Source organism: Limanda limanda, chromosome 9 (assembly GCF_963576545.1).
Source record: "Limanda limanda chromosome 9, fLimLim1.1, whole genome shotgun sequence".
Taxonomy (NCBI): domain Eukaryota; kingdom Metazoa; phylum Chordata; class Actinopteri; order Pleuronectiformes; family Pleuronectidae; genus Limanda; species Limanda limanda.
Genome location: NC_083644.1, coordinates 22,546,312 through 22,573,422, shown reverse-complemented (window position 1 = coordinate 22,573,422; position 27,111 = coordinate 22,546,312). Strand labels below are relative to the sequence as shown.

The window sequence follows — 27,111 nt, the reverse complement described above, 5'->3', positions numbered from 1 at the left end:
GCAGGTTGTTAGCAACGACCGAGAGACAAGCGTGATGTGCGGGGGGAGAGCACCGGTCCCGCCCATCCCGGGAGAAACTCCAGCGCGGATTGGCCCACGCTGTTATCTGTTGATTGACCGGGCGGAAGGACCATACGCAGACTTGCACGGCTAAGCTCAGTTGAGCTGCAACCACTCATCAGCGACCCAACGAACAATGGCTTCTGGGAAATGTAGTTGTCTTGTGGGACGCATCTAAACAGATATAGCGATAAAATATGCAATGTTACAAAAGTTACCCCCGATATTAATCAGCAGTGATTTGGTATTTAATTTAATGATGATCAATATAAAACTGTTTATAAAAAAACACCAAAATACAAAGTGACAAAATTCAATCCAAGTCTTGATCAACTATGATTTAGTTATTGATTTAACTATGATCAAAATAAATTCAATAATGTGGTCTATAAAATATCAAGTGATCAGTCCGAAATATAATCAAATTAACTTCACCATACAAAACACAGTAAAGAACCATTAGCATTTTTATTTGATAAAGGAGAAATCAGTGATTGATTTTTAAAATAACTATGAACTTGTTTCAGATAAAAAAAATTGCATAAACAAACCAATAGTCCATTTACTATTTGATTAATATGAAAACAATGAAACCAGTTCAATAAAAGAGTCATTCGTATTGTATCCTCACACTGAGAGGGAATTCACATGACAACAACAAAACAACATTCCATCAGAGTCAGTGTATATTCAAACTAACAGTACATTCACACATACTCATAGAAATCTGTATCTGGCCTCCCAGGAGTCTGTAGTTCTGAAGGCGAGTTGTGTTGAGCACATAATTTAAATAAACTGCTTTCAGACACGTACTGATCTCCAGATATTCTTCTGAATTTATCTGGACGGCTCTGTGTGAAAACATAAATGTCTGGGTCAGCGGCTTTGGACCATTTTCCTGCACATCTCTTTGTAAAGTGTGTAGAGCAGGTCTCAGGGTGCCCATGTGAGAACACACCAAGACATTGTCTGGCAAATTCCCAGCGAGGGACTGGGCATGTTTAAGATGTTTCTAACAAGCAACGAATCCAAAACTGGAAAGAGAAATAACACAGGAACCGATGACAGTGACCTATTCTGCCTCCTGCTGCTCGACCCAGCCCCCCCCCCCCCCCCCCCGCCCCCCTACCAAAGAGCTCTGGACATGTTGCTGTTGCCCTGAACGCATCTGACCTGGATCATCTCCTGCTGTGTTCTTCATATGTGGAAGACAAACTCCAGAAAATGTCCACATCTGATTGTTCGGATATATTTTCATTTCTGGAGGCAGCTATCGTTTGCTGCAACTAGACATCCGCCATGTTCTGAGACATTCCTCTGATGATGTCATCAGGGTTAATTTATCTGTTGAAGACTTCATTAAAAATGTAAGTGTAGAGGCTTTACACTCAGTGGTGGGCATTTGTTGACATCCTTAACATTTCACATGTCTACTAAGTAACTAATCCTTTAATTTGCAGGTATTCTGGACCCTGACCATCTATTATGTGGCTGTAATGAAGAGGCAGGACATTAGAGAAGGTAAGTGTCCTGTCTGCAGAGCTCTGCAGGACGCCAGCGCCCTCAGGACGCTCCCCATTCACCTCCGGCTTTGATGGCGCTTTCACAACAATCGACAACCCGGCAATTATCTTCTTAGCATGTGAACAAAAAGAAAGGAAAACAACAAATAATTAAGATGAGCCCGCTTCAAAAGGAATGGGAAAGGAGAGAGGAATGAAAAGTATTTAGAGAAAAACAAAGAACGACAGGGTGAGGATGGAAGAGGTTTGGAATGCACCCCGGGTTATTGAGACATTTGTTGATATATGAATACTTTTGATTGACATGTGCGATAGCTACAAATACAACACATTCCCAGACTGACTTTCTATTTCAGATCCAGTCAGTATTTATAGGAAAGAGATGAACTGCCCCTTTTCCTGCTTTTATTGTCATTACTACGGTTCTTCACATGCTCTCTGGTGGAAACAAGGATACAGATTATGTCCGCAGTGTAAAAACTACACCTCAAAACTTTCATTGACATGCTGGAACCAAAATAGGCCTGAAAACAAGTCCAGCCCCTTTACATCTGATGTTCTATTCACATCCTTGTTTATGAGATCACATCTCTTGTCGACACTTCACATGAACAGTCCGTGTTTCTGTGGAGTGTTAATCTCTTTGTGTTTTCCTCCTCAGGTTTGCACAGAGCTGACAGGACCTTTGTATCCACAACATGTTTTTTTCCAGCCAATAGGTGAACCTCAGAGGACCCTGTCCGCTCGCCTCAGTGCAGATCAGATGTGAGGCTGAATTTTCATGTGGGTGCACATACATCACACACACACACACACACACAGATAAGGAAACACTGGAGCTCAGACAGTGTTTCCAGTAAACGCGGCCGGCTGCGTTTCTAAAAGCAAAGACGACCTTCCTGTTGTTCAGTTGCTACAAAGAAGCGATTGAATTATTCATCTTTGTCTGTGCTGCCAAAGAAATATTTCCCCGGCTCCGAGCTTGTGATTCATTGCAGCCTGGTGACATTTGGCTGCGGCCTCTGAAACATCAAGGTTAGGAACAGTCTATTAACATTGTTTTATACACAAGTTCACTGGTAACAGAGAAACTATTCTCGCTGGCTGCACCAGAGATGGTGTGTGTTCTGGGGACTGGGCGAACTACGATGGTTGCAAATAGAAAATGATTCATAGTCTAAGTCTCAACACATGCTGTTACATTGTTTAACCTTCACTTATGAATGCTTCTTTATTAAGCTGCATTCTTTGAAGTCACAGGGGGAATAACGAATGCACTGGAGGTTTTGACTTCACTTTTAAAACGTGTCTCCTTGTAAGTTGCCTATGAAACAAAGGTTATATCAACTTAACTTACAAAAACATGCAAACAAACAATCACCATCTCTGCTTTCTGAATGGTTTCAAACTGTGTGGGCACAGAGATAACATAGTGATAGAATCAGCAGCAGCAGGCCCACAGTTACCTCAATGAAAGATGATAGTGGGATCTGATCATTTAGTCACAGGTTCCGTTGATGTGACTCTGGATGTAAAACACAATCTACTCCTTCTTTCTTCATTTGTTTTTTTTTAACTTTCCCTGTGATGTGATCAGCTGCTGTTTGAAAAGCATAGTATGTCTGTTTCCCCCCAGAAATAGGACAGGTTAGTGTGTGTATGCCTGATTTTTGAAGTGTATATCTTCAAAAGCAACGTCAATCACACAAAGAGTTTCCATCTCATGTGGTTTTATGTGTATACATTTGAGCTGAGATTTTCACAATAGTTGTTTTTTAAGCCTGTTCAGCACTTTGGTGAATGTTGGTCTGCCTTTACCCTGGTCAACACATGTTTGCACTTACACAAGAACAATGTGACAATGTTTATATAGTTAAATCAGTTATAGCCTATAACAAAAAAGCCGGCTTCTCCAATTTGAATGCACAGGTCCTGGACTCGTGTATAACAACACTGGCTGCAGTAAAAAGACCCAATTCCCTGCGTTAACACTTACAGCAGGAGGGGACAGTGGATTATTAGTCGCACACACTCTTGCTTTGACATCCTAAGTGGCCTTGGGTACACACTGTTCCGAACAGACTCATCTGTTCTCTAGTTTACATGAACAGTACCCAGGATTCTATAAACAGAGCAGCAGGGCATTATGGGTACTCCCCCCCCCCACTCCCACCAGTATATCACACATTAACATGCTGCTGTCTTTCTTCTTTTTTCAATTTGATGGCATACGTTTTTTTTAGCACAGCTAATGTTCTGAATACCAAACAAACACTCCTGTATTACTGGTCATCACTGGTGGTTTTTCTTCAGAACAGTTGTTTACTGGTAGTTTATTTAAGAATATTTGCATGACTGATCAGAAAATCAACACTGGGTCAAAGTAGATTTTTTATAATAATCGACAGTTTAAATCAACATACATATTTAATCAAAAATAATATAAATACAAAGTAGTTGTTTGCATTAGTATCCCCTTTAAAGATGCACCTAGCTGCAGTGTCAATAGAGTCTGTGTGGACATTTTGTTTTTATCACATCTGGATTCTCCCCCATTTTCCCCCATTTCTCTTTGCAAAGCAGCTCAAGCTGCGGGAGGATAGTGAAACATGACACAGACTTTAAATCAACTTTGATTTAATGCTGTAAAACCATAAAAACATGAAACCTTGAAAATTGAAAACTGATGTCTTTCATGTGCATGTTTTGTTCAACTAACTGTCAAAACAAGTTAACGTTCACACGAAACAGAGAGAAACAGACACTCACATGTGAAAAGGTGGGATCGGTTACTGTCTGACATTTTCCTGAAAGACCATTTCAAGCTCATGTATTTTCTATTGTTTCATAACAAGTTTATAAAGAGGACTTCACAGACCAGGGCTACATCTTTTCCATAAAAATGAGCAGATATACTCAGGTAAACCCACTAAAAAGGTGATTGACTTCTCTTTAATGCTGTTGAACGTTGTTTACAAGATGTAAAAGTACGCAAACGTTCATGGCTATTTACGCACCAACGCCTGGAGGCTCAAGAAGAAGAAGTTAGTGCGTTCATCCAGGTGTCATGTTTCCATATACAGGTCAGAGGTGGAGCAGATAAAAACTTGCATCTACTGCTGAGTGTATCCATTCCCATTGCAGACAAAAGCCAGATGTTAGTGGATGTTTGTGGGATTATACCACTCATAAATAAAAGTCTCATATACAGTCTATGCTTATTCCCTGAGAAAGATAACTTTTTGCGTAAATCCAAACTCTAGTTTTTGCCCAACCTTGCTTACAAACCAAACAACCACCACACAAACAGGCAGGGGGTGAAAATAAAATCTCGGGGTTTTTTATCATTCAAGTTCATGTAACAGACCCAGAGAACAGACCCTGTTCTCAGTGTCATCCATGTTGCTCCTCAACTAACCTTGAATGCTCCTGCTCTGCTCCACAACAAGTGTCAGTCAGTGAAACAGCGACAGTGACACAAGCTGTGTTGTAATACCAACACAATACAGGGAGCAGATTAGTTCACTGTCCCCATTTAATTCAGGCAGCGCTAGAAACTGTCTCGGCATTTGTTATCACGTCTGTGATTCACAGCTAAATCATACCGATGCAAAGCACCCACATGGAAAAGGGTCACAGAATAATGTTTATGTAACGTTCACTCAACAGTTTCACATTCAAACATCAGGAACAAACCAAGACATGAGAGTGTCAGAAGATAACAGCAGCAGTCAGGTTATATAAAGCACTAAACTACTTCTTATCAACTTTTCACACAGCTCACACAAGGACAGAGGCATTCACACACTTTGCTGTCAGGTGATGAGTGCAGACTGTGGCTCTTCATTTAGTTCTGACAGAATCTGATGAGAGAAGCAGGTCTCATGTTACAGCTGTTTAACTCTGAAGGGCCTCAAATAGTTAGAATAACAGGTATCTGCATTGTATGTGCTGACACATACATTTCAATTCATGATACATAAATAAATAATTCACAGTTAAGACCAATATTTCACGCGATAAGTTCAATTAAATAAAGAAATGATGCATTTGATGTACGGTCAAAATAACTTAATAACTAAATCTGATGTGTAACAGGTGAAAGGGATTATAAATGACAAAAAAATGCTGTTATCACATATGCATTAGTTTATATTATTACATATGGAATAGAAAAGCACTTTATTGTCATTGTTTAAAACAACGTAAATCTGTTTATCAGCTTTTCAACAAGTGTGCATAATGGACAGGATCTAAGCTTCTGTTGTTTGTGGTGCTCTGTGGCCAAGTTCACAGAGGGACTGCAAACAAAAACAAGGTAAACTTTTTTCCTTTAAATTTTGTTCTTGTCTGAAGTTTGAACAGAATGGACTTTCAAGGAACTTTTCAAGAACTTCAAACCTCTTTTCATGACACGTGACCAACGAGGGATTTATTCAATGTGTAAAATGTCACTGTTGTTGTTTCATGTTGGCACTGAGCATTATTTTGTGTTTGCTTTTATTTTCCTGCCTTGTGTCTTACAATTTATTAACATGGTTTGTTCTTTGTTTATTCATATAGTTCTTCGACGTATGGAGTTTGGTGTCAAAGGCATCAGATCGTGACTTAATATGTACCACACAGATGAGACATGCCTGCGCTGTAAATGCTCATTTCAAAGAACAGCCCTGCGTGTGTTGTTGTGAAGGGATCAACACGCATGTCACACATACAAACACACACATATACACACATGTGCATGTACTATATCCCGCGCACAGTCCCCTCATCTCCACAGCTCCAGATTCCTGTGCTGCCCTTCTTGCCCTCTGGATGCTCAGAAACATCTCCTCCTGATCACGGCCACTGATCCCGGATACTGGTTGTGAACGGTGAGCTGCAGTGGAGCCGGACCCGCCCTCCACTCCCCTGACCCGCCCTCCACTCCCCTGACCCGCCCTCCACTCCCCTGACCCCCCCTCCACTCCCCTGACCCACACCAGTTCACTCCTCCAGGTGCATGGCAGTCTATAGCACAATTCCACAGCCATTCAATTCACTGTGCTTCACACAAGATATGGATTTGTGTCGTAGGTGTCTTTACACAGAGCAGAGCTGTGATTCATATTTGGATGTCACAGTGTAAAAGACCCTGAAACCAGTTGTTGTTGTATAACTTTGTCTTCAGAGAAAAGGAAAATACATATGAGACTGAATGGAGACGCACACGAGAGATTAAATAACACTTTCTGATTTTTCTTACAGCAACATCGGTTCAATACTTCTAAACTGTAATCCATTACTAATTTCATATGATGGATTGAAAATTACATTGAAAAATTGAAAAAAAAAAATGACAATTAGATTAATCGTTTTAATCCCTTGCCTGAGGAGAGAAAGCAGGGGTATTGAAAAAAGAAAAATGTGACTAAGTGCTATACAAACGGAATAAAAAACATGTGACTGAAACTTCTGCTGCACGACAGAGAGGAGGAGACTGAGTTCAGGTCATAATGAATCTGTGATCGTTTTCATTACCTCATTAAGACATTCTGCATTACGTATGGAGGGAAGCTTTGAAGCAATTGAAGTTAATAGCAAGCAGCCAGTCGTTGGTTTATAGGTCAAATCAGCTGTTTCACAAAACAACTTATAAACAGATAATAGAAAATAACTTTAAAGGGATTGGGAGTTTAATGTCTTCTCTTTTGATAAAGGATATAGTCAACTATTCACAACTCCTGCACCAAGTTCACTATAGTACCAGAGTCAGTCAAGTAAATACAGAAATATCAAAGAGACCTTTCACACTACATAGAAGCTAAATCATCAAGGTAATTCACTTGGTGCATGAGGATGAGTTAAGATATGTAAGATTAAATTATCTCTGACATCAAAAAAACACAATCACATACATTAATCCATCACACATTCATCTACACAGGCCAAATTTAAAGCAGTGATCCACGACAAAATACACATAGTCCCGTCTGGGTGGAGTAAAGGGCTTCGATGGACGGGGACAGAGGAGTGTTTCAAACAGTGGTGCCTGCTGAGGGTAATGAACTGATTCTCTTGGGTTCATCTGATGTGCAGTGATACCCTAGTGCAGGAGGTTTCAACACTGGGATTTTGTATAAATATAACAGTCTCATTAAAATCTTTGAAACACACAGACATTGTGTTGAGCATGTTCCTTCTCTGCTGAGGTTTTGCAGGACATAAATGATCTGATTCCGTTCATGATTTTGAATGCAACATTTGTGTAGTTTCCTCTTCTTCTGCAAGACGCCAAGCTCCCCTCTGACGCATAAGCACAGAGGAATATTCTGTGTGAGTAATTATCTAATCTGCAAAAAGTGAAAACACGTTCGCCTTGACTTTTCTCTCCTGCGTCCAACCGGATGAGAATCTGACTCAAAGAAAAGAGAGGAGCTCCTCTGAAAACACGAATGTGTGCTTCGGCCTTCAAGCTCTGCCACGTATTATTTGTACGTGTGAATGCTCAGATCAATTATATGAGTAAAAGCATTATCATCATATCCGATCCTGTGTTTCCCTCTGCAGTGAGTGGGCGAGCAGAGTCACATCCCTTCATAAAGAGCGACTGGGGGCTCATGATGCTGCTGCGATCCTTCCTTACGAATGTCTGACGCACGTCTCTCTCTTTTTTTTCTTCTTCAGTGTCCTTGGTGCCAATTCGTTTTTTTGCGATGAGGACAGCGTGTACCGTTCAGTAACACAGGCACGTAACCTCCGTTATTGCCCCGAGCCGTTTGGCCTGTTTGTCTGTCCTCCTCACACTCTGTGGCGTCCTAATGGCCCAGCTCCACACCACAGCTGCTCCCTGCAGCAGTAATGTCAGAGGGAGAGAGAGAGAGAGAGAGAGAGAGAGAGAGAGAGAGAGAGAGAGAGAGAGAGAGAGAGAGAGAGAGAGAGAGAGAGAGAGAGAGAGAGAGAGAGAGAGAGGGGAGGTTGCATGGGGGTCTTCAGCTATGTGTTTCAAATCTGATATTTCATCTTCTGCGTCAAACTAACGCACACACTGGTAAAAAAACACCCAACATTTTATTAGTAGTTCTTTTACTCACACACTCACACTGTGACGGACCCTCGCAAACGCTGTCCAGAGAGAGAGGGGACCTTGAGATGCTCGGAGGAGATTGGTCTCCGTCTGCCTCTGAATCACACACACACACACACACACACTTCTGTATTCTTGCTTTGTGTGATGTCTGTGAGCGTAGACGCACAATTACCGAGCATACGCCACAGCATGGGAGTGTGTGTGGGTGTGTATCTGCACATGAGTGCATGTGGTGCACTCATGAAGATCACAGTCATAGATCTTCATAATGAAACATGTTGGGGGATCTCTACGCAATAGTCTGTTTCCAAGTCTGTCCTCAGAAACTACACACACTCAGGTGGCTTGGAGGAGAGTTCCAGTTTTCAAAGGTTGCTTAGAAGATCATTGTGTGATACAAACCTCACAGTGAACATTAAATCAGCAAAGCCCCCACAGCGCTGTGAAAAGGAGCTTGGTCAATTATAGGTCATTGGGTTAGAGACGCACCAGTGACAGTGTGAATCTCTGGATCAACGTGCAGACTCCTTCCTCCCTGCTTCTCCCAAACCACCACCGTGACTCACAGCGCTCGACCCACAACAGGAAGAGAAGCCAAGTGATTCAGCAGAAGGATTAATAAAGTTTGAGCCCTCTGAAGAAGCACTTCTCACAGAAACACTTTCTCACCAGGACACAAGACCAAATACTGACAGCAAGCAGTTATTAACGTTTCACAACGAGGCGTCTGACTGATGACAGCTTTCTTTTGTTGCCTAACTGAACTGCCTGTTTCTCACCTGACTTCACACCGAATCACAGGTCGTCAAACGGCCCCTGTGTTGTTGCTTTTTGTGCTTAAATGTGTGTCTCTCGTCCGCACGTCTGCGGCGTGTTGACGGAGCGTCCTCGTGCAGCACAGATGCAAACAGGGCCGTGTATTCACACTGTCCGATTTGTGGTCCCAGGTGTCTAATCCACCTGTGTGCGGGTTTCTTCTTCCTGGGAGAGGTAGTGACAGGGCTGAGCCTGTTTGTCAGTCTGTGCCCCAAACTGTATTCAGACTCGAAGACGTGTGATTGACAGACAGACGACAGACACACCTGTAAAAATAACAATTAAGTGTATTGATGCAGGATAATGATAATAACTGCAGGATAATGATTATATATATATATATATATATATATATATATATATATGTATATATATATATATATGTATATATATGTGTTTCAAATATGTTTATTGGGAAACTAATCACATAACAGATAAATTAACAGTCGACAGTTATGTTTCCTTTGTTTTTTACAGAAGGTGAAAAAGTTATCCCTGACAAAAAAGACTAATGACAAAAAAGACAACAAAACAGATGAAACAAAAAGGACAGGACAAAAAAGAAAAGAAAAAAGACAACAGTGCGTACCCTCCCATCACCCCCCCCCCCCACCCCCCCCGAAGGAGTGCATCCAACTAGGGACTCAATCAGATTCTCTTTCCAGATGAGAGACCAAAAGTTGCCAGATCTTATCAATGTCCCTCAACTTGTTTTTCAGAATAAATCGAATTCTCTCCAAATGTAAGGTGTCTGTCAAATCAGTCAACCAATGCTCAAATGAAGGGATATGTCAGAAGGTTATGTATATATATGTGACACGGGTGAACAAACTGAAACGTCATCAGATATTGTCAAATCAAATATTTGGCAGCCTCTTTTCACATCTTCTCTTTCCATTGTTTATTTTCACATCTTCTACCCGTCCACCTGAGCCCGGCTGCACATGCACGGCCCCATCCTGCTCATCACTTGTTACCTGTGAGCTGATGAGCTGAGCCCGGCCCGGCGTCATGCTGGGAACCGTGAAGAGGCCAGAGAAGAGCTGTGGTGAGGTGGCAGAGTTAGAGCATCACATCCAAATCACGCGTCTCCTTTCCCTCTCTGTTGGGCAGAGGACAAAAAGTTCTCCTCCACACCTCACACATCATTAGACAGCACACACAGTTCTACCACACGCACATTTCTCACTCTGTTTGTCTCATTATGCTTGGCAGCATCTTCACCCTGGCAGCTCATCCACAAATCAACAGCTCAAGCCCTGTCCCAGAACCAGCCAGCGAGGAAGCTGTCTATTTGTATTAAAGCAGCACAGAGGCCGAGACTGAACCTGGCTCTGTCATCAGCTCTGTTTAGGCTGAGCAGTAAAACAGGCGCAGGATGGAGAGACAGGGCTCTGGGGGAAGTCTGCATTAGAGACATTGGCCCAAATCCATGAATGTGGACCACTGAACCCCATGTGCAGAGCAGCGTCCCCATCTGACTCTGTGTGCCTCTGTGGTTTGCTCTCATTACAACCTGGATCACTATGTTTCAGTCCATGTAGAAATTACATAATAAAAACATGTTTGTTGACATGCAGCTCTGAGCAAAGATAGTGATTTGTAAATTTCCAGAAATCCATTTGTGTACTTCTCTTTTACAAATTCCACAAATGATAAGCGCATCATGTTTCATTAGAAATGAATATTTTTCTATTCTTTATTATTAGACTCAGTGCTTTAGTCCTCAGTGTCTAGTGGATGAACTGCTGGAGGGTATTCTGGGCTGTGTTGGAGACGTGGAAGACATAGGATGTTAAAAAAAACATTTCAAAGGCACTACTAAATATGAATACAATAAAAGCATAATTCTAAATGTATGATTGGTATTTACTAATAATGTGCAACCTGGCTCATTCTCTTCAAACGCCATCATTAAGCTGCCTGAGTGTTTTGTGAAATTCAACATTTCCTCCATGAAAACTGTTTTATTTTATTTAAAGTTTATTTCTGTTGCTCCAGTCATATCTGTAAAACATAGTGGCATGAAATTGTGTGCACTAACAAACAGTTAAAAGTCAATAAGCATTTTTTTTCTGATTTAAAATAAGGAAAGGTAAGTGCAGCTTGTAACTGTGAAACTTATAATATAAACAATAAACAGTGTCGAAATGAATAGTGTAATATATAGATAACGATTAATGAGAGTGATGGATGTAAAGGAACAAAGCTGAATCTAGAGTAAACGACCTCTAACCCCCTCTCACATCATAACCTCCAGCTCCTCCTCCACTTTAGATGCTTCTAAACAACAACTATGCTTAAGTCTAGTTTTTCTTTTTGCTCATAGGTTTTGCACGTGAGCAGAATAAACAACGTCTCCCTCAACGCAAACAGGATAATCCCACATGTTTAAAGTCTTACCTCCAACACAAGTCTGCGGTCACATGCCATAAACATGTTGGCGCAAATAAACAGTTTGGGGAGTGGCATGTGCATGTCAGAAAGGAAAGTGGAAAGCAATTAGCCAATGTCACAGCGGAGATTAGCTGTGGACCGTAAACAGGAGAAGATTTAGACGTTTGCTATTAACAAGCATGATGCTTGTTAAGAAGTAAAGATGAATGTAAAAGCTCAGAGCTGGTATTCTTGGAGGAGGAGAAGGTGTGGTGTTGGTTGAAACTATTGTCATTCAGATAATAAAAAAACACCAGTGCCTTCCCACTAGTGCTGTTGACATTCAGAGGTATGCAAATGCTCCACCGTGTCGGAGGGTCTCACATTACAATAAGAAACAACACTAACCCCCCTCTTTTGTGCGGGCTTGTGCCGGCAGGCCAATACAATTTCCATTGCTCACTGGAAATGCAAATGTTCTCGTTGATATAAACAAATAAGAAGGAGAGATCCATGAACTGACGTGTGAATGGATCTGCTCTTCACAGCTTTGTTATCTGTAGTAAAAACAGCAAGGTTTTTACTTTGGATAATTATTTATTCGCTTATGAATAAAAACAAGCAAGGCAGACATTGAAGGTGCTTTTGGAATTGGCACCATTAAATCTAGTTTATATTGAGTTGCAGTCCTACAGCTTTGAAGAAAGGCATGTGGTTACAACAGTCTCAGCACAGAGGCCGGTGTAAAGTAGTTTGCTCCTAATAAACACCTTTACAAACGATGATTAAAGGCAATGAGAATGATAAGCATCTATCATGATACTGATAAACACATGACCATGGCTCATGAGGCTTTGCCCCCGGGCCTGGAATCCTTTAAATTGCCCCAGTTTCTCTCTGATATCCCAAATGACCGTGCTTTGTGGGAAAGGCCCCGGGGGCGAGCGCTGGCCCTGTGTGCCTCCTCCTCACTGTAAAAGGTGCGGCCACCTCGGGAAATCAGCCCTCACCTCCGTGTCAACAAGGACATCCTTCTGAGAACAGATTTCACCTACCCCCCCCCCCGCCCCCTCCCTCCCTTCGCCAGCCCCCAAATTACCTCGACATTCTTCTGTTTGCAGCGAATACCCCCGAACTCTCCCTGACAATTGTCCACTCCCCAGCTACAGAGGATTAACCCCCCGTTTTTTTTTCCCCTCTGTAACCATCTATTGTCACCTCCGTGTGAGTGACACTCTGATCCCCAGTCAGGCCTTGTTCTGCTCTGTTTTAGCTCCACTTGTCAAAGGTATTTTAATTTGCCTGCAGCTCAGCCTCAGGGCACATCCACACAAAAAGGCCGAACTGTAATCAGACAGTGACGTTTATTAGGCTGCATCCATACAGCTACATTTCATCTTAAAACAGTGAGAAACCCCAAAAGGGTTTTGGTTTCTTTGGACAGGTTTTAATCCCTGTCCACACTAACATGTCTGATAAAGCAAATCAAATCAAATCAAATCAAATCAAAGTTTATTGTCACATGCACCAATGACAGTGTCATCGGAGCAGTGAAATTCTTATGACATGACAGGCAACATCTAAGCAGTAGACAGGCTTTTTACAAAATTAAAAAAAATGACATACCATATAACATATAACATATAACCTATAGCATAGCAGAACGAACCAGCAACATAGCAAAATGAAGCAGCAGATTGCAAAAAGAAGCATCAGTAAGTGTTCACCGGGTGAAGGAGTGGGGAATATTAAATTAAATAATATGAATATGACACACATACACACATCACATGAGTCATCATTTGCGAAAACATCTCTGTTTCTGCCCGTACAGACTTAACTACACTTCCAGCGTTTGAGCTCTAAAGGTGAGTAGTGTGGATTTCAGGTGAATCCGTAGCAGAGTTGATGCATTTTCAAATCAGAAGCGTATCATTGCCTCTCAATCTTTGTTTCTCTGCTATAAAACAAGTCGCTCTCCAGCTGTCAGAACCATCCTGAAGTCAGACGGTCTCTTGTGTTTTAAATGAGTGAATCCTGCACCTACAATAAAGGACAACATCCCACACAGACATCAGTTCTTCCATACGTCATCATAAGCCTTCTCTTTCTGTTGTACAGAGACGCTGCAGCACGGGCTCAGATTACCAACGTCACATCGTTTAAAACTGACAGGAGCTTCAGCTTCACTCTCGAAAATAAACTCAACCTCGGAGAAAACATTCAACACAACATCAGATACTGTGATTGTGGTATTATGTGCTGTATTTACTGAGTATTTGCCAGACAGCAGGCTGCACCATGGCAACACTGCTGAGGGTGGTGTTCACCACATTGGCTGTGATGTGGTTAGAGGGGCAGCCGCACGTGTGTGTTTGTGTGTGTATATACCTATAGCAACCGAGTCTGCTCATGACTCTTGGCCACTAATTTCATATTTCAGCCCAGCCACCTGTCATCAGCGCTCTTATCAAAAATACATACCAGAGCATAATCACAGAAGCAGCGGCTGCCAACATACCTCAGAGCACATGAGCACAAATGAAAGATGGGGGAGAGGGAGGTGAAGGGAAGTGGGACGAAGAGATGGTGCAGGTTCAAACACAGTCGCTGAAATGATTCACCATGTGAAAGGTAAATTAATGTTTTCTTATGCTGCGGCAATTCACTGTGGTACCGGAGCTGGTAGCTCTCACATCATCCACAGTGTGAATGGGCTCTTGTCACGTTTGTATATGTGTGTGTGTGTGTGTGCGTTTGTAGAACAGCACCCCCTGTGTGGAGGATGCACATGTATAGGGGGCATGTCTGAACAGGTCACCGGCTACAGCACAACACCAGAATGGGATTCAGCCACATCACAGTCCACATATTAACATGATAACAACATTATGATAATAGGTTTTATTGCCCCCAGCAAAGAGGGTATGATTCACCCCTGTCTGTTATTTTGTAAGTAAGATTATAGAAACACAACTGAGCATATCAACACGTCACTCGGTCGAAGGATGTGAGACGAGGTCAGGGACAAACCCAATCCGTTGCTGTGTGGATCTGGATCAGGGGGAGATCCAGGATATCTTTTCCATTTTCTTTTTCATTGTGAGTTTGGGTGTTTTTCAAAATTTTTCAGGGTTTTATTGTTTTACATGTTTGAATCAAAGCACATGTAGAGTCAGGTCGCACACAATCTGCCTGCAGCTTGAGCAGAGAACTGATGAGTGTGTGAAATTCTTACTAAAGTAAAAAAAATGCGTCACAATTTTCTTTGGAATTAATGTATCCCTATGAGACAAACTGGGCTGAACTTTTAACTCCAGGCAGCTTCGGAGGTACAGTATGTCTGAATTTTTTTTTCTCAATTCACCGTCACTGTGAAAATCAATTTTATCCTTTCAATATTAACTATCTTCATTTTGCATAGATACCTGTTGGAGAAAGACCATTACTTTGGCCTCCCAAGATTTTTCAGACCCTTTTTTCCCTTTTACAGTAACCGACTACACAATGGTCCGATGGATGCTCAGAAACATAACGCCATGTTGGAGTCTGGAGTTTGTAGCTTTACTCATCATACGGAATTTAACAATAAATGACAGACACACCATAAGGAATAAATGAAAGACAGATAAATAAAGGGAAAAAAACGTTTATGTTAGCATGACTCAATAGTCATTTGAGTTTTACCACAGACGAATAGATTTTATTTTTTTCAATTTTTCAAAGAGACAGACAATCAACAGACACAATAAAGGAAAATAGATAGATAGATAGATAGATAGATTACTTTATTCATCCCCAAAGGGAAATTAAGTCGTCATTGCAGCCGGTATATTTGAATACAATAAAATACAATACGATGAGTAAAAAAAAAATACTGAGGTAGAAAGAATAAAAACAGAAACACAAGATAAATAGGTAGATAAGGTGCAGTGGCAAGATGATGGTAATAGTACTGATGATATGATGGTAATGGTATTGTTAGACAGTATATAAAAATAGTACAGTATATATAGTATATAATATAACATAATATATATTTATATATAATAGTAATTATACCAATATAATAGCAGTATATAGTAACAATGGCAGCAACAGTATATATAATAATAATAGTAAATATAATAATAATAATAACATGTACACATGTATAAATATGTGTATATAGACTTATATACACAAAGAATATACAGAGAGTATAATATAATATGATATGATATATAGTAGAGGTATAAATATAGGTATTTGACTATACAATAGACAATATAATATACATATATATAAATAAATGATATCTGGTCCTTATACATTGTATTTCTAGAAGATTAAATTTGAGCCTCCGCCGGTTCCAATAGGAAGAATATATTTATATGTATTTATTATCAGTAGTAGTTCTCCCTGTGAAGCATCAGATGACCTCCTTCTCCTCCTCACCTGCACACGGGTGGTGTTGGGTCGGGTCTTCCAGCCTGAGCCCCCCCCCCCCCCCCTCCCCTGCTGCAGGATCTTCTCTGAGCTCGTGTTATCCACGTGTGGGCAGGAGCGCACGAGGAAGAGGAGGAGGCGCGGGCGCGGGGAGGAGGGACGTCGGGGCTCACCGGCAGCCAATCAGAGGACAGCACCGCTCCAGCCTTATAAAGCTGGCGTGCGGCTCTGAGCAGCAGAATCCAGTTTCCCTGACCTGTGTCTGTTCTCATCCCGGCTGCAGTCTGTGTCTGTGCAAGGAGCTGGACTCACTCTGGATTACTGAACCCCTTTTTACTGAAGATCTGCAAAAGAAAATCCGTTTCGTTCCCTCGTTGATTCTTTATTCCTTTTGGACTGAAAAGAAAAAAATGCGTCTGATCCAGAACATGACGACCATCGCGGAGTGTGAGCACCGGGCGCCCAACAGGGTGATGAAGATAGCGGTGATAGGCGGCAGCGGAGTTGGCAAAACAGGTGAGAAACCGATATATGCTAAAGAAATCCCTGTGGTGCACCTCCATTGAAAGCGATGCATTGTGTCCTTCATCGTCATGTGTTCTAACCCCGTGTTTTTGCCTCGTTTCAGCGCTTGTTGTGAGATTCCTCACCAGACGCTTCATTGGAGACTACGAGAGAAATGCTGGTGAGTGACTGAGACATGAAACCTGATGTGTGACACTGACTCTTTCAAATCCTGAGAATGAGGGTCTAACTTTTCCTTTGTTTGCTCAGGTAATCTGTACTCCAGAGAGGTCCAGGTGGACGGAGAGCAGGTGACCATCCAGGTGCAGGACACTCCTGGTGCAGAGGTGAGATCTTTGCTCCTCTTCATCCTCTTCTTCCTCCTCTTAGACACATTAGAGACAGTTTAGTTTCTCTGTGCTGACTGTCAGGCAACAGACGTGTGAGGGTTTCCCATGTGACAATCTGTGAATAATCCAATACAAGGATCATAATCGAATTCACTGTCTGAATGTGGGTGGAGATCATCTAAGCCTCTTCTGACCGGGCAGCAGTCCAATACTGAAGATGTGTGTGTGTGTGTGTATTATTTCCTCCTGAAGCACAGTCTCCATCAGTCTGGCCGTCTAATCTCCCATTTAGTTTAATGGATGTCTGAGGACAGAGTGAATGATACTGGTCCACACGCATACACACACACACACACACACTCACACACACAGAGCCCCCAGTCACCCACACCTCTCTGTTCAGGAGCAGTAACTCTAAACCCTCCTGTCGGCCTCAGTAACATTCCACTCATTACAGAATATCTCTTACAGAGTCAGGGAACGTTCAGTCTTAATTCTGACAATGTAAAGTCTAATTCGGCGTGTGTGCTTGGTTGTGTATTAATTCCTCTCTCTCTCTCTCTCTCTCTGCTTCCAGATGACAGATAATGGAGTGAGTCTACCTGACCATGTGAGCTGCTCCATCCAGTGGGCCGATGCTGTGGTGCTGGTTTACTCTGTGACAGACCGCCGCAGCTTCGACCAGATCCAACAGCTGCACCAGCTGGTTACTCGCACCGGTGGCGCTAACTTGCCCCCTGTGATCCTGCTCGCCAATAAGGCGGACCTGGTGCACCTGAGGGGTGTGGACGCTCAGCAGGGCCCCCTGCTGGCTGGAACTCTAGGCTGCTCTTTCTACGAAGTGTCTGCCAGCGAGGACTACAGCCAGGTGCACGACGCCTTCCACAGGCTGTGCTGCCAGCTCGCCAAGCGCCCGCCGCCCACCTCCAACTCCTCAAACAACTCTGTTGGCGCCGCCACGGAGAAGCGGCGCTTGCCCCTTATCCCCAGGCCCAAATCTCCCAACATGCAAGACCTGAAGAGACGATTCAAGCAAGCGCTGTCCGCCAAAGTCAGGACTGTCACCTCGGTGTGAGGACAAGATGGAAGTGGTTCTGAGCAGCCACAGAGAGAGTAAATTAAGAGGTCAGAGATGATCTGTGCTTCTTCACTGAAGTCCTGTTCCAGCCTGGCTGAAGAAGACAGGACTGAGGGGAACGGTGGTGACTCCAGTGTGGTGGGAGGCCGAGGTGAACGACCTCTGAGTGAGCAGGAGTCTGTCCTGACCACATGTGAGAGGAGAAGCAGGGAGGAGGCTCATCGTCCGTTCAGGAGCAGAGGAGACGGGAGAGGCCACAGCTGCAGCTGCATGAGGGTGACTGATCCCTGACTGAGCTCCTTCAATCCCAAACTGGAAACCAAGCTCTCCTGGAAACAGCAGCTCTCAAGGACTCTGCTGCTAATTTTGAGCTTCTCTGCCCGTTGTGGCAATTCAGCCGCACGGCTCGGCTCAATGATGGAACAATTATACACCAGCTGCTCCAGCCAGAGCTCTGTACAGCTGGGTGTGTGTTAGTGTGTGTGTGTGGGGGGGGGTTGTATCGGGTCAACCAATGCAGCATGTAGCATGTGACATTATTATGACTGATGCACTTTATGAAAAAAAGACCAAAGGGCCTATTTTTATTTATTTGTAACGAATTCACCGTGTGTTCACAATAAATTGATGATGAATTTGACTCTGTCTCTGGGTTTTCACTTTGCATCTATCTGTGTGGTAAAAAACTGCAGCACATGTAGGTGGTATGTTCCAAAACTTTCACTTTTAAATCCCCCATGTCTAAGGCCTTGGCTTCATAAGAGGACGATAAAGAGATGATACAGATAGGAGAGCACATACCTCCACCAAGGCCCAATAGTTTTGAATATTCAATCATATCTGTGTCATATCTGGCAATGTTAAAGGAAGTAATCAAAAATTCATGGATCCACACCAATATTTTAATGGGCTCTTCCCTGACCACATTCCTTCCAAAGGGTTTTTATAGAAATCTGCTCCGTTGTTTTATAAAATTGTCAGAAACCAAAAAACTTTCCAGTGTTATCCTTCACCGCAGAAAATCAGTTCATCAAATGAAGCTGAAGAATGATCCTGAGCTGCAGCGGCAAAGAATGAGTTCATCAGTTAGCTTTTTTTTTTTTTTTTTTTAATTTTTTTATTGGTTTTCACAATTGAAGATGAAATCTCATACATACAGACGTATATGAAAACATCCCCCCCCCTCCCCAGGGGACAAACAAAAGAAAGAAATAAATAATAATAATTTAAAAATAAAATATATATATATATAGACATCATTGTCGTCAATAAAACAAAACAGAACAAAAACAAAAATTAAAAAAAAAAAAAACAGACAAAACATAAGGTGTGTGTGAGAGATCATTCATGTGGTTTTCAGTAATGATAAATGACAATATATACTGTACATGACATATAGGACAAAACTTCACACTTGTTCAAGCAGGTATGTAATAAAAGGTTGCCATATCCTGCTGAAGTTATCAGTAGGACGTCGCAGAGCAAGTCTGATCTTTTCTAGCTTCAATGTTGCAGCGTATCTCTAACCCAATGTTTATAGGAGGGCGGGGCAGCCTGTTTCCAATTAAGTAAAATTATTCTTCTGTTAGGAGGGTGACCAAAGCCTTCCTCACATTGGATACCAAATATAGCTGTGAGCGGGTTCGGCTCTATTGGCCTTTTAACTATCTTGGATAGGGCATCAAATATAGAGGACCAGTAGCCAGAGAGTCTCGGACAAGACCAGAACGTATGTGCTAATGTTGCAGGTGAAAAATTGCATCTATTACACAAATCATCAATTGTCGGATACATCTTCGCGACTCTAGCCCTAGACAAGTGCAGTCTGTGTGCTACTTTGAATTGGAGTAGGCCATGTCTGGCACAGATTGATGAGGAGTGTATCCTTGTAAATATATTTGACCATTCAGTATCTGTGATTTGTAAATTCAGATCAGCCTGCCATGCTTCTCTCAGAGCATCAAGAGATGTCCTCTGTAAAGATGAGAGTTTCATATACATGATGGATATTATGCCTTTATTAGATGGAGCTGTTGGGAACAGAGTATCCATGGGCTGTTGTTCAGGGATTGCAGGAAATGATCTAGTTTGTTTACGAGTCCAGTCTCGGACCTGTAGAAATCTTAAAAAATTTGATTTTGGTAAATCAAATTTAGCTCTGAGCTGGTCAAATGAAGCAAAAATACCTGCTATGTACAGATCTTTAAATGAGACAATACCTTTCTCACGCCAGACTATGAAAGAGTCATGCTCAAGTGAGGGGGGAAACTGATGATTTGCCACAATTGGGGCACAAAGCGAGCTAGTCTGCCAACCGAAGTGTTTTCGCACCTGAGCCCATATACACAGAGAATGATAGACAAGGGGGGCACTAGAGACACGGCGTGGTGTGATAGGCATTGCTGAATACAACAAGGCTGGGAGGGATAATGGGAGGCTCGCATCAGCCTCCATTTGGACCCAGGCAGGGGCTTCGTTGTTAGCATAGGTTTGAAGCCAGTAAGCCAAGGCTCTTAGGTTACTTGCCCAATAGTATAGTTGGAAATGAGGTAAAGCCATCCCACCCACCGATTTGGGTCTTTGTAAAAATTCCTTACGGATACGAGGTGGTTTCTTATTCCAAATGAAATCAGAGATGATCTTATTGAGATGTGAAAAAAAAGATTTGTTGATAAAGATTGGTATAGTTTGGAACAGGTATAAGAATTTGGGTAATATGTTCATTTTTATTAGGTTAATTCTGCCAGCTAATGAGATAGGAAGAGAAGACCATTTGTCGAGGGTCATCTTGGTGCATTCTAAAAGAGGAGTAAAATTAAGTTTAAAGAGATCTGAGATTTTCCGAGGTGCAACTATACCCAAGTATGTGCATTTATCAGTAGTCACCTTAAAAGGATAGGAATTAAAAGAAAATGATTGTGCAGCAGAGTTGACAGGAAAAAGCTAACTTTTTGAACCATTAATCTTATACCCAGAAAGCTCGGTAAAACGATCCAGTGTAGTCATAATGTGCGATAAAGTATTCTGGGGATCGCTAATATATAATAATAAATCATCAGCATATAATGATAGCTTATGTTCTTTTCCATTCCTTAATATGCCGCGAATTTCAGGTGAGGAGCGCAGTGATGTTGCGAGAGGTTCGATAGTTATCGCGAATAGGAGGGGGGACAATGGGCATCCTTGTCTCGTGCCACGTTGCAACGGAAACTATTGGGAGTTCATATTATTGGTGCGTACTGACGACATTGGGGATTTGTATAACAATTTTAACCATAATATGAATTTTGGACCATATTTAAATCTCTCTAGACACTGAAAAAGGTAGCCCCATTCGACCCTATCGAACGCTTTTTCAGCATCCAGAGAGATAATTACTTCGGGTAATGGCTGATTGGGATCTGCGTTCTGCATGATATTTAAAAGGCGACGAATATTAAAAAAAGAGAGGCGGTTTTTTATAAAACCAGTTTGATCTGGAGATAATCGAAGGTAGCGTAGCTTCTAGGCGGTGAGCCAAGACCTTGGCTAACAATTTGCAGTCCACGTTCAGGAGTGATATTGGACGATAAGACCCACAGCTAAGGGGATCCTTACCCTTTTTCAATATAACTGAGATAGAAGCCTGAGAGAGTGTGGGTGGAAGTTGGCCCTCGACAAAGGATTCCTCAAAAAGAGTGAGTAAAATTGGCAGCAGTTTATCTCCAAATTTTTTAAAGAATTCGACTGTGAAACCATCAGGTCCTGGAGCTTTAGCATTCTGCATACTGTAAAGAGCTGATCTAGTTTCCTCCAAAGACAGAGGTTCTTCCAATTGCTCCATAAATGATTCATTTATTTGAGGCAAATCCATGCTCTGAAAAAACGACTCTAGCCTAGAAGGGTTGTGGATCACCTCAGATGTGTAAAGGGAGGAATAAAATGCTTTAAACTCATTATTTATCTCCTGCTCGTCATTAGAGATCTGACCGTCATGTTTACGAATATTTGTGATCAGGGTAGAGGCTGTGAACTGCCTAATCTGTTGAGCAAGAGTCTTGCCTGCCTTATCTGAGTGTTCATACACATTAGAGCGAGATTGAAGCAGTAGTTGCTCTATATAATGGGTGGTCATCAAGTCGAACTCTGTCTGCAGAGCTGATCTCTCCTTATAAAGTTCAGGGGTGGGAGCAGTTGAATATTTACTGTCCAGCTGATGAATTTGATCTGTAAGATCATCATAGTTCATCAGTTAGTTTACTCAGGGACGACCTTGTTTTATTAGGGACTCTTCTGAGAATCACGACCTCCCAGAACACGGGGACACTCTCCTCAACAATAACCTGAGTTTGTGTACGTAACAGATCGGTTTATTTACAATGTAAAATCTAATTAGCGAACCTTAAATATCCTGTTCCTGATGGGTCTGTCAGGCCAGAGCACTACACAGGATTCAGTGGGTAACTGTGCTCCTCGCCAAAATGTGGGAAGCTTGTGTGGAGAAAGACGGGCAGCCCAGGAGGCGCTACACAAGCTCCCCACGTGAGCAAATTATCTGGCTCGCAGCAGACACCGTGAAACGACTTGTTAATTATTCCGTTTGCCACCATGAGATGAGGTGAGAGGAGAGCGCTAACGGAGAGCGTGTATTCTCACCAGCACAGCCTCGCTCTCTTCACACCTCCATCGTAATGAGTTCACACACATGGCCTGATTCTAACGCACGGCCAACAAATGATGTAGTGTGGATGCAAAAAGACAAAAAAACACACGTGTGTGTTGAAAAAAAGGATTAGCAAGTTTTATTTTTAATATTTGGTGCGAGCAGCATCTGAAACATACTGTGTTAACTTTTCCCCTTGTGCTCAGAAAGATGAAGGATGTCAAGTGTCACACACATTTATATAACATTTCCTCACTGTTTCCAAGAGAGATCATCTAATATCTATATTATTACTTTACAACTCTCTTTCAGAATATTTCAACCAACTCACACACAGGTTAGGAATGTTGCACTTGCTAATCAATCCCTTCATTTCCATTTTACAGCTTTTGTTTGTGGTGCAGGAGTTCTTCTGCCTTTCAGACGCCAATGTCAGGCGCCAGTCTTTGGGTGGCGAAGAGCAGCTCGGGGATATCGCTCGGCCTCAGCAATCTGGTGGACAGAACCAGCACCTGGAGCGGAGCACACTCATGAGGGTTAGAATAAGCCACAGTGTTTAACTTGAAGTCTACAAATGGAGCAGAGGTGAATTTAACAGTGAGGATTTCAGTTGCACTTTATTTCTATTAGGTGACATCTCAAAAAGTAAGTTTTGGTTGGTGATACTCGAACCACGATCTGACTCTTTGTGTAAATGTTCATTATGGATTTATTTAGACATGATCAAAGAATCAATTAAGGATTTTATAACTCACTTTCCTGACAAAGCATCTGATTAAAAAAGTCAAAATACATCTCTGTCCACAACATTTTGCTTCCTATTCAATCTGATAATCCACAACCATGAACCCAAGTACAGGTCATCCTATATAACATGGAGATGATTTTACAGCTTTTATTACAATTTTGAATACTTGGTTACCAGGATCCACGCTACTACAATAAAGTGAGAGGTGAATGTCTGTAAAGGGCTTTGGATTTCATGGTGAGAACTGAGAATTCAAGCTGTGCAAAGAAGCAAACTAATGTTTGACGTTCTCCTGTGAAGTCTGCAGGGTGAAGGGTTTGACACTCACACTTTGTGGGGATCTACACATTTTTAAATGAGCTGATGCACTTTCTTCAGGTAAAAACTCTGACAACAAATGTTCATGTATCTCATGATGTAAATAATGATATAAGTTCAGATGCCGATTTTAAAGCATACATTTTGTGTTTATGAATGGCAGATTTAGAAGACTGGAGGTTGTTATCCGGCCCATACTGTCTGGTGTAGCTTTCTAGTTTAAATTAGAACTACAGCTCTCTCAGGCTGTATAACAGAGACGCTCTGTTCTCCTGCAGCCGTGTTGCTTTAACTCCGGGTCAGCACCTAAATCTGGCAATGGTCCTGTTTGTAGTGGCAGAGTCTTATTCTGAAGAATTTCGTCCAAGTGCAAGAGCAAAACGTAGCAGTTTGTTTTCAGAGGAACTTTAGGGGAAGATGAAGTAGAACCTCATAAGAGTCTGATCCACAGTACGTTGTGCATGTACTGCATGTGGCAAGGTAAGAGTGTGTATCCTCACTTAAGGTCAGTGTGTGTGTGCGGGCTAGAGGCTTATTATACAAGCTTGTCTGTATTCAGTTTGCCTGATTACAGATGGGACGCTTTGATCCTTGCAAGGCCATTCATTGCCTCTGGCCTCCTTCTCAAAGCCTTTTATTTAGACAAAGCCACATAGCCCCACCTGATCTCCCTGCTTGTCCTCCTCGCCCGCCTCGCTCTCCTCTCACCCAGAGGAAACGCATTCATCTGCATGTTTTACATGCCACTGTGGACTGCATATGTAATCAACACAAAACCGCTCAACACACAGGAGCAGGCAGACACAACATCTGATGCATGTAATCAACACGTGTGAGGATCAGACGATACTCTCACCTGTTTTGAAGGAGGCCTGATCAGTGTATGTAGAGCAGCCTTCATGTCTGCTCATTGTTTGCAAAGTTCAATTAGACATCTGTGTGGAGGTCACCTCCACGGGTTAAGTGAGTCTCTCCTATCTTTTATCTAGATTTATGTTTTTTCATGGCCAAAGACATGAATCGGCTCAATTCAACGTCAGATCAATTCTTTAGATTGTTTTCAGCAAGAGGAGTTGGATTCGGGGGCACCAGATGCTAAAAAGAAGATTTCTTTTAAATTGCCCATAATGCTAATGCAGTTGAGTACACACACACAGTACGCTCTATGATTACATCCACATACTACATTTTAGTTGTAAAACACATCACTGGTGCAACGTTTACGTCTGCCACCTACACTATTTCTGAGTTTTTGAAAGCCTGAAACTGAAAAGTTTGGAAACACTGCAGGCCTTGTTTAAGTTTTATCCAGGGCTTCATTGCAGTATGGACGGGCAGAAACTAAATCCTTCGGAAAACAATACTCAACTCTAATATTAGGACAAGTAATATAAGTTGTACAGAGCTAAAAGACGTATATGGACAGCGATTGTTTTATTTTTTAAAGTGCTGTTTAGAGCCTTTTACCAATCCTGCCTGCCTGCGGAGGACAGTAAAAACTTTATGGATGTTTTAATGTACCGCAGACACGGGCAAGATTTCACCTGGTAATGCTAATGGTCAGTCTGACTGTGGTAGACAAGTGTGTGTGTGTGTGTGTGTGTGAAGAGAGAGAGTTTTTGCTATATCTACATAGTATATTTGTAGACTCAACTTTTAATAAGATGTAATTTCCGAACTAGCATAGACACTAAAACATAGGTCGTGCACAGGTGAGGTAAGTAGTGTGGTACGAGCTTCAGTCACCTGGTGGTGAAAGACAACTGAGTCTTGTCCACTCACCTGCGTCCCTGGTTTGTGTGTGGCGACAATCTCTTTGATGAGACGCAGCTCTGAGGGTGTGACGCCTCCTACCACGAAGAGGAGGAGCACGGGGTTGTCGCTGGGATGCGGGCGACTCACCTGGAGATAACACAGGACATTGCGATGAGTTACTGTATTTTTAGGTCCTCTTAGGTGTTGATACTGTCCCCTATAATAGACAAGTCAGTGACTTTGTCCAGTGAACAGTTTTATAATTTCCTCTATTTTTTATTATCTGTGGTTCTCTGTGTCTCGCTGCTTAGTCACTGCTCAGCAGGACACATGCTACTGAGGAGAGAGGACTCCATAAGGACACAGGTCACAGCATCCCAGCGGATTGATGTCTTCTCAAGCTGGTGTCAGGATGGCTGACACGTGGACACGGAGGCAGACACACCCCCCCCCCCCATCCCATTCAACACATGCAGACACAAACCAACGTTCCATATCACCTGTTCACATGCACTCATAAATGTACTAGTGCAGCCAAAGATGGGAAAACCATTAACTGTCACTTAAAGTTGCATTTGAACAGCAGGGTACAGTCTGCTGAGACTCGCTGCAAGAGAAGAATGGGTGTGCTACTATTTGTCGAGCTGTAACCTGTGAGTGCAAACCAAGCAATCAGAGCAGCAGGGGGGCGGAGCTGAACTGACAGTAGCCGTACACGTGAAGCACCAGCAGGCAGGGCTGAAGCATGTCAGGGCTGAACGACATGTGCTGGTTGATTTGAAAAAAAATGTGTGAATACATGCTCTCTGGTGTATCAGCTCATGGTAATATGTGGTTCCATCAGACAGATTTGCAGACACTAGACATCACACGGCATCGCAGACATGTGCTAGTAGATCCACCACGTGCAGTGCAGCCGCCCACTGAGCCATGTGCACTGCCATGGGTTACACTGGGAGGGAAGGGCTTATGGACATGTGTGGTGAGGAGGTGTGAGCTGTGTTGCCTTCGGTTGTAAGTGAGGAGACATTATCATAATAATATAATAATAATAATAATAATACAAATAATAATAATGCATTATATTTTTGGGCACCTTTCATGACACTCAAGGACACCTTAAATGTACAAATAATTTAATCAAAAACAGATACACAACAATAAAAACAGACCAAACACAAATACAAACAATATACAATAACAGAATAATAAAAGAACAAGTAAATATTAATTTTTTTTAACTGAGTTCACCAATCTGGAGAGATGAGTTTTTAAACTAATAATCAAAAAGATAATTGTACTCCATAATTGTGAGATATCCTGGGACTTTCAACGTATATTTGCTGGTGTTAGTTAGACAAAGGGAGTGAGGCTGAATTGACAGTTGAAGGAGCAGGAGCCAGTTCTCCTGTACAACCAGGACTCTGTCTAAACAAAGGCTTAA

General features: G+C 42.2%; 2 protein-coding genes across 2 annotated transcripts in view; one reads left to right on the top strand and one right to left on the bottom strand.

The window, feature by feature from the left end:
- The first annotated feature begins 16,529 nt into the window (after positions 1-16,529).
- Positions 16,530-18,844, top strand: rasl11b (RAS-like, family 11, member B). The gene is made up of 4 exons (XM_061078461.1): positions 16,530-16,788; positions 16,901-16,957; positions 17,047-17,123; positions 17,704-18,844. Exons 1-4 carry the CDS (start codon positions 16,683-16,685, stop codon positions 18,199-18,201), a joined length of 738 nt encoding a protein of 245 aa, XP_060934444.1. The 5' UTR covers positions 16,530-16,682; the 3' UTR covers positions 18,202-18,844.
- Positions 18,845-22,960: 4,116 nt separating this feature from the next.
- scfd2 (sec1 family domain containing 2) overlaps positions 22,961-27,111 on the bottom strand; it is an 86,658-nt gene continuing 82,507 nt past the window's right edge. The window contains exons 8-9 of the mRNA XM_061078642.1: positions 25,695-25,814; positions 22,961-23,358 (exon numbers count right to left, since the gene is read on the bottom strand). Coding sequence (XP_060934625.1) covers positions 23,266-23,358; positions 25,695-25,814 — 213 coding nt within the window. The 3' untranslated portion in view covers positions 22,961-23,265. The remainder of the gene's footprint in view (positions 23,359-25,694; positions 25,815-27,111) is intronic.